Here is a 7,671-nt window from a genome sequence, read left to right as displayed (position 1 = left end):
GAAGCTACAAATGGCTGCGAGATGGACCAGACGCTAGCTTTCTGCTCGTTCAGGTAAGCGCTGTTTCGCTGTGTTTTCTGATCGAGTGATGGCTGGCAGGCAAAGTTTCCGTAGGTGCGTTCATCCGTGTCCGCGGTTCATTACCGGCAAGGATTCGCATGATCGGTGCGTTGTTTGCCTGGGAGTTGAGCATGCAAAGTCGGCTCTCGAGGCGCCGGGGCCTGCCGTTCTTCCCCGATCTGCACGCCGAGGTGTCCAGTTCCTGGGAGACCCCGTACTCAGCGCGTTCTTCGTCTCGCCACTCCTCGCTCTATGCAAATGTGGTTGGGGCTGTCAAAGAGACGCTAGCCAGCTATCTCTCTCCTGGCGTGGCATCTTCGCTAAAGGCTCCGGTGTTCCCTACTAAGCCGCTACGTGCTACATCGGCTTTGGTGGGGAAGGCTTACGCGGCAGCAGGTCAGGCTGCGGGATGTCTCCACACCATGGGTGTGTTGCAGGCGTACCAGGCTGACCTGCTACGTGATTTGGATGAGGGACTTAGCTGTGGGGCCACTGACATTAAGGAGTTGTGTCACGCTGCTGACACAGAGAGGCATCTGTGGCTCACCTTGTCCGACCTCCCGGACAAGGATCGAGCTGTGCTCTTGAACGCACCGATGGCTCCTCCTGGCCTGTTTGGCGACGCAGTGACGGCGGTCGTGAACAGGTTTCAGGAATCTAAGAAGCAGTCGGCTGCGTTTCAGCAGTACCTCCCTCGCCGATCGCGTTGGGCTGGTCAGCGGCAGCCCCAGCCCGATCCTGACAATCTTCGATCGAGGGGACGGTGCACACCTCTCGCTACGGTGCCCGTCCCTCCCCCGCACCACCAGGGGGGCGGGCCGTTGGCTCTGCCACAGGATGTGCTTCAGGGCACGGCCTCCCTCCAGCGGGCGTCTCCCTCCACTTCCGCTCAGAGTCTCGGTACGGATGGGGGAGACCCGCCGCCTCTCACGAGGTGTCATCAGCTGCAGGGCTCTGCCCCAGCTGCTCTGAATGGGTCAGAGGCCAGCCCCGAGGGGCTGGTTCCCCTAAGGAACTTTCTGGCGGCATGGGAGGGGCTGCCAGAAGTCTCCCGGTGGGTCCTGCGGACCATGGAGGGCGGTTACGCGATCCAGTTCGCGTCCTCTCCTCCCCATTTCAACGGGGTGTGTCCCACCCTGGTGGGACCCGAGCAGGCTCTGGTCCTGGAACGGGAAGTGCGCACTCTCCTGGGGAAAGGGGCCATCGAGGTGGTTCCCCCCTCGGTTCGAGAGTCGCTTTTACAGCCCGTACTTCGTCTTTTCAAAGAAGGATGACGGGTTGCGTCCCATTCTGGATCTTCGTTCCTTGAACCGCTCTCTCAGGAGGCTCAGGTTCAGGATGCTCACCCTCAAGGGGGTCGTGACTCAGATCAGGTCACAATAAATCTGAAGGACGCGTACTTTCACGTCGCCATCCTTCCTGCACACAGGAGGTTCCTGAGGTTTGCCTTCGGGGGCGTGGCATACCAATATTGGGTCCTCCCGTTCGGCCTGGCACTCTCGTCCCGCACCTTCACGAAGTGCGTCGATGCAGCACTGGCCCCGTTGTGGCTCCAGGGCATCCGCATTTTGAATTACATCGACGATTGGTTGATCCTGGCTCATTCCGAGCGTCAGGCGATTCGGCATCAAGATGTCGTCCTCGCCCACATGAAGGTGCTCGGGTTTCGGCTGAACGCCGGCAAGAGCGTGCTTTCTCCAGCGCAGAGAACCACCTTTTTGGGCGTGGTGTGGGTCGCGGCCAGGATGCAGGCGCGGTTGTTGCCTGCTCGGGTCGAGGTCATCCTCGCCGCCGTCAGGAGAGTGCGGAAAGGCCAGCCACTCACTGTGAGGCAGTTTCAGAGGCTGCTGGGTCTCATGGCGGCGGCGTCCAGCATAGTTCCGCTTGGGCTCCTGCACATGAGGCCCCTCCAGTGGTGGCTCCGGGGCAGGGGATTTTCCCTCAGGGGAAACCCGCATCGTGCTATCAAGGTCTCGCGGCGTGCCCTTCGAACCTTGGATGTCTGGAAACACCTTCCTTTCCTGTCCCGTGGCCCGGTGCTGGGGGCTCCGTGCCGTCTCGTGACGCTGACGACGGATGCTTCCCTCACGGGGTGGGGAGCGGTCATGAGTGGCCACTCCGCCCAGGGTCTGTGGAGTGGCCCTCGTCTCTCGTGGCACATAAATTGCCTGGAGATGATGGCAGTGCTTTTGGGGTTACAGCACTTCCTCCCGGCCCTGAGAGATCGCCATGTGTTGGTCCGGACGGACAATACTGTGGTGGTCTCTTACATCAGCCACCAGGGGGGTCTCCGATCTCGCCCCTTGTACAAGCTGGCGCGTGCGGTCCTCTTATGGTCTCAGGACAGGCTCCTGTCTTTGAGGGCCATTTACATCCCCGGTCGGTTGAATGTCAGAGCAGACGCCCTGTCGAGGCGGTGGAGCTCGTATGGCGGAGGTTCTACAGAGCCCAGGTGGATCTTTTTGCGACCCAGGAGACCTCGCACTGTCTCCTCTGGTTCTCTCTCTCTCACCCAGCCACGTTAGGGCTGGATGCCATGGTGCAGTCGTGGCCGAGGCTACGCCTGTACGCTTTTCCCCCGATCTCTCTGCTCCCTGGAGTTCTGGAGAGAGTTTGCCGGGAGGGAGTCCGTCTCCTCCTGATAGCGCCTCATTGGCCGGGCAAGCCATGGTTTGCGGATCTGGTGTCCCTGCTCGAGGGCCCTCCATGGGAAATTCCTCCCAGGAGGGATCTCCTCTCACAGGCGGGTGGAACCCTGGTTCACCCTCGCCCAGAGTTGTGGAGGCTATGGCTGTGGCCCCTGAGGGGGCAAAGTTCGTAGCGGCTGGTCTCTCCACCGAGGTAGTTGGCACCCTTCTTCACTCCAGGGCTCCCTCCACGAGGAGGTCGTATGCTGCACAGTGGCGACTGTTCGCGTCATGGTGTGTGCACCATGGTTTGGACCCGGTTAACTGCCCAGTCGGTTCAGTTCTGGAGTTTTTGCAGGAACAATTTGCCGCAGGGTTGTCCCCTTCGACCCTCAAGGTTTACGTGTCCGCCATCGTGGCGTATGGCACCCCGCCTGCGGGGCAGTCGCTGGGCAGGCATCCACTGGTGACACGTTTTCTCCGCGGCACCCGGAGGCTGAGGCCCGGGACACGACCCAGAGTGCCTGTCTGGGATCTGGCTGTTGTGCTGGCGGCTCTGTCTGAGCACCCCTTCGAGCCGTTAGCCGATGTGGCCCTTAGGTTTCTGTCGGTCAAGACCACCTTCCTCTTGGCGGTTTCCTCCCTGAAGAGGATCGGGGATCTGCAGGCTCTGTCTGTGGCCCCGTCCCGCCTGGTGTTTGCCCCTGGCATGACCAGAGCGTTTCTCTACCCGAAACCTGGGTACGTGCCTATGGTGCCTTCGGCTCCCTCACGTCCTGTCATCTTGCAGGCATTCTGCCCTCCTCCGTATGCAGCCCCCGAACAGGAGCAACAGCACCGGCTGTGTCCAGTGTGAGCACTGGACACTTACCTCTGCAGGACGAGTCCGTGGAGGAGGTCGGAGCAGCTGCTTGTCTGCTATGGCCCGAACAGGAAAGGTTTCCCGGCCAATAAGCAGACTTTGAGCAGATGGGTTGTGGGTGCGATTGTGTCGGCTCACGAGTCCTCTCGCCTCCCCGCACCGCTCGGGGTTCGAGCTCACTCCACCCGGAGTGTGGTGGCCTCTACGGCCTGGTCCGCTGGGGTCCCACTCCAGGACATCTGTGACGTGGCGGGTTGGTCCACCCCGCTGACCTTCGTCAGGTTCTATGACCTTGACCTCAGAGCCACCCCGGGCTCCTCTGTCCTGCGTGCTGGTGCCGAGGCCCTTACTCTCTAGGCAGGGTCTGGTCAGTGTGGCGTGATTGGACACTCGTTCCCATAGCGTTTCGATGCAGCTCAAGTTCCTGAAAGGGAACGTCTCTAGGTTACGACTGTAACCCTAGTTCCCCGAGGGAACGAGACGCTGTGTCTCCGTGCCACACTCCCTGCATCCCTGCGGCGCTTACCTTCTCTCGCAGTAACTAGCGTCTGGTCCTTCTCGCAGCCATTTGTAGCTTCCTGTTTACGCGACGTCGCCCGCTGATGACGTCACGTACCAAACGCCTATTGGTCAGATTACACACGTGGTTCAGAGCGCGGTCAGGCAGGGGCGTTCCCATAGCGTTTCGACGCAGCATCTCGTTCCCTCGGGGAACTAGGGTTACGGTCGTAACCTAGAGACATTCTTCTCTACATTGATATTTTCTTTATAAATATATACAATTTCTGACTTTAACCATTTTGATTTTATTTGGGATGAATTGAAACACTGACTGTATGCCAGTCCTTTTTTAAAATACTACTAAATGACTTCACTAATGCTTTTATGATTTTTATAATATTCCAAAATGAGTTAACTTAAAAAAAAACGCCTTCCCAGGAAAGTGGAGGTCATTATAAACAAATTTAAATGTTACAGATACAAATATTGTATAAGTGAGGTAAGCAACATCTTTATTATGAAAGCTTGCATTGGGATCCAAGATTTGAGACAAAAACAAGGTAAATGTAAAGACAGTGGTAAAGTGATGTGTAAAGCATAAAGTCAATTCAGTTAAATGTTATTTAAATGTATAAATCAGTCCATAGATGTTTATCCCTTATTAATGTATTCCTAATGAGTGAGCCAGTGGTGACAATAGCAAGGAAAAAATATCTGAGATGGTATAAGGAAGAAGGCTTGAGGGGAATCAGGTTTAAAAGGAAACCCAGTATAATCTGGGTGACACTAAATATTGATTCATTACAGTTCCATCACTGTTGAGGCCACCATCAGTAACAGTATCAGTGTCACCCAGAGGAGGATGGGTTCCCTTTTTGATGGTTGGTTAAGCTGGCCTTAAAATACTGTGACTGTGTAATTGAGTCCAGGTGATAGTGATCAGTAATCAGTTCCATTTTAAAGCGTGAGCTGGGGAAATATGGAGTTCAACACTAAGTGTGAATTATTTTTCTTATATGTAAATATATCAGAACTATAACAAAAATGTTAAAATCAAATACAGACAAACACACTGAGCTGCTAGAGAAGATTTCCACCCACTTTTCGCAGATACCTGTAAATGCGGACTATCTAAGCCAATAGGAAATGTGATCTCATCATTGACCCCTAGGTGGTGCAACCACCAGTCAAGCTGAGCGGTGTATCGATGTCTATGGTGGATTAATGAGATAGAGTAATGCATGTGGTAAAGCTGGTAATTGTACTGGTGGCCTCTGCATTGCAGGAGGACAGTGCAAGATCCTCAGAACAGCTAGGCAGAACAATATCTTCAGCGGGGCACTGGGGCAAAGTGGTATCCTTATAAGGCCAGGTCCAGCCATGATGGGACCCCACTTTTTCCAAACACCTCATTGATGTGGCATATAGCTAGTTAAGTTTCATCTGGCTCTTTTGAAGCTTTCTCTGCCCACACATGCACAAAGATTCATCTGTTGTATCCATTTCTTAGGTCTCTCATTCTGTCACATAATAAAGAAGAAGGCGGATGCAAGTGCAGTTATATTTATTTACTGTGAACATAAAACTAGTGAAACAAACAAAATAATAAGACAAAGGAACATGGACCATGTATGAAGTATGAGACTGTCAGGATTATGTTAAGAGACTACACTTCCTATAAGTCTGTGTTTTATACTTCCTATTGCATCCTAACATGTTACATGATCTCTTTATATGTTTCTCATTTTGGCTTAATTAGCTCTTGTATTTCAGACTCCCCATGCACTTTACTCATTGTTTCACGTTTGTCTATCAATGGTTGTTGCTGAGTTTTACATTCCTTGTGTTCATGTTTTATGTGTTTCTCTTCTTAGTATTAGTTATTAATGTTTGCAATGTTTACATAAATAACTGCGCTTGCATCCACCTCAGATTCTATTAGATCACAGAGACATGAAGCATGGAAACAAATCGTGATGACAAATGACAGCCAGTGAGTGCAGTGCAAACTGAGACTAAAATACTACTGCAAATTATCTATTGATGTGACACAGGTGGAAGTAATACATGTTAGTGTAGTGCAGTGGCAGATGTGAAGTGTAGTCCATTGACATAATTCTGAAAAATACTTTTTACCTGAGGTAATAGTTCTATCAATCAGAACAGTACTAAGAACAGAACAGTAAAAAAAAAATCACACAGCTATCAGTAACCAACTCTGTCTCTTCTATTAAAGCAAACAAAATGACAAAAGATTATTACTTGCAACACCCGTAGCTGGCATCGGCCATAGTGAATAACTGTTCATCAACTTTAAAACACAATTTGTTACACTACATTGAAGCTGTGTTTCAATATGGTTTAACAGTAAGGAAAACTAAGGAGGCGGACAGAGATAAAGAGCTGTTGTGGTTGCTTGTAGTTTGTTAATGAATAAATTATTGATGGGTTGTTGAGCTGAAAAGGTCCATTGAAATCCACTCAAAGGTCAAATAACAGCTTTTTATTCTCTGGACAAATTTACTGATGTATCTAGAAATTTTTTTTAAATGTTATTTAGTCTGAAGTTTTAGGTAAAACATAAAGAATCTCCCATTTACGCTCCAAATAATGCACAAACATTTCTTTATGTCCAAACATTCCTCTATTATTTATGTAAATGTTGTTATTTACAAGTAAATAGCTATTTAAATTATATGCCTATTATCTATTTAATAGTTTTAAAAAAGCACATTTTCTGTCATCCAGATATATATAAATAATATATATATAAAAAATATGTAAAATAAATAAAATAAGTATTTATTTGTTATACTTATATTCTATTTCTATTCTTCATGTTTACCAGTTGGACAGTTGCAGAAAGCATTTCACCGCATGTCATACTCTGTATGAATGTGTATGTAACAAATAAAATTTGAATTTGAATACATAACTATTAATAACAGCTTATGATGATCTAAAATTTTATCATAGTTTGTTAATTTTGTTTTGACAATGCACTGAGTGGATAAGGTTAATCTGAGAAGATGTGTGTAACAGGTTTTTTTTTTTATTTAGATTTGTCAAATGCATGGGCTGGGGACCTTAAACAACGTTAATCTATTTAAGTTTACTACATTTCTAACTTGGGACTGTTAACCCATATTTAAATTCAAACTGTAAACAGGTATTAGCAGAATGCAGCAATATTTTTTGGTGTGAACAAAAAGTATTACATTAATAAAGGTATTTTAATAGTTCAATTATGGCACATGCTCTCTCAACAAGTTGAAACATCTGTGTGAAATAATGTAATTCTCTGCCTCAATTGCTGATAGAATAATTGGAACTGACCTTGCAACTATTAATGCAATACCACCCAGGTACCAGAAATGTGAAAGGCAGACATGTTCTCACACCTCCATCAGATCCTATATAGCACACAAACAACACCTTTACATAGTTGTGCTTCATTTCTGCTGGAATATTGAAAAAGCAAATCACCTGGCCACTCTAACATAGTCAAGATCTTACCTAATGCCCCTAAATATGTTGTGATGCAAAGATAACTTTATAACTTTATAAAGTTTTATAGGTTTATAACTCCAATGCCTCTCATCCAGTGGTGGTTGGTCAGGA

General features: G+C 49.0%; 1 protein-coding gene across 1 annotated transcript; it reads right to left on the bottom strand.

Moving 5' to 3' along the window:
* Nucleotides 1–1,424: 1,424 nt before the first annotated feature.
* On the bottom strand, nucleotides 1,425–4,284 carry LOC310734900 (uncharacterized protein; the record flags this gene model as incomplete). Its single annotated transcript, XM_083557374.1, has 2 exons — nucleotides 3,570–4,284; nucleotides 1,425–2,072 (listed from the first exon to the last, which is right to left on the bottom strand). The coding sequence occupies exon 2, from the start codon at nucleotides 2,016–2,018 to the stop codon at nucleotides 1,425–1,427; it is 594 nt and encodes a 197-aa protein (XP_083413500.1). The 5' UTR covers nucleotides 2,019–2,072; nucleotides 3,570–4,284.
* Nucleotides 4,285–7,671: the final 3,387 nt, after the last annotated feature.

Source organism: Silurus aristotelis (genome assembly GCF_946808225.1).
Source record: "Silurus aristotelis genome assembly, chromosome: 12".
Classification (NCBI taxonomy): Eukaryota; Metazoa; Chordata; class Actinopteri; order Siluriformes; family Siluridae; genus Silurus; species Silurus aristotelis.
The sequence above is the reverse complement of the archived record's forward strand: the minus strand, read 5'-3'. Positions and strand labels throughout refer to the sequence as shown.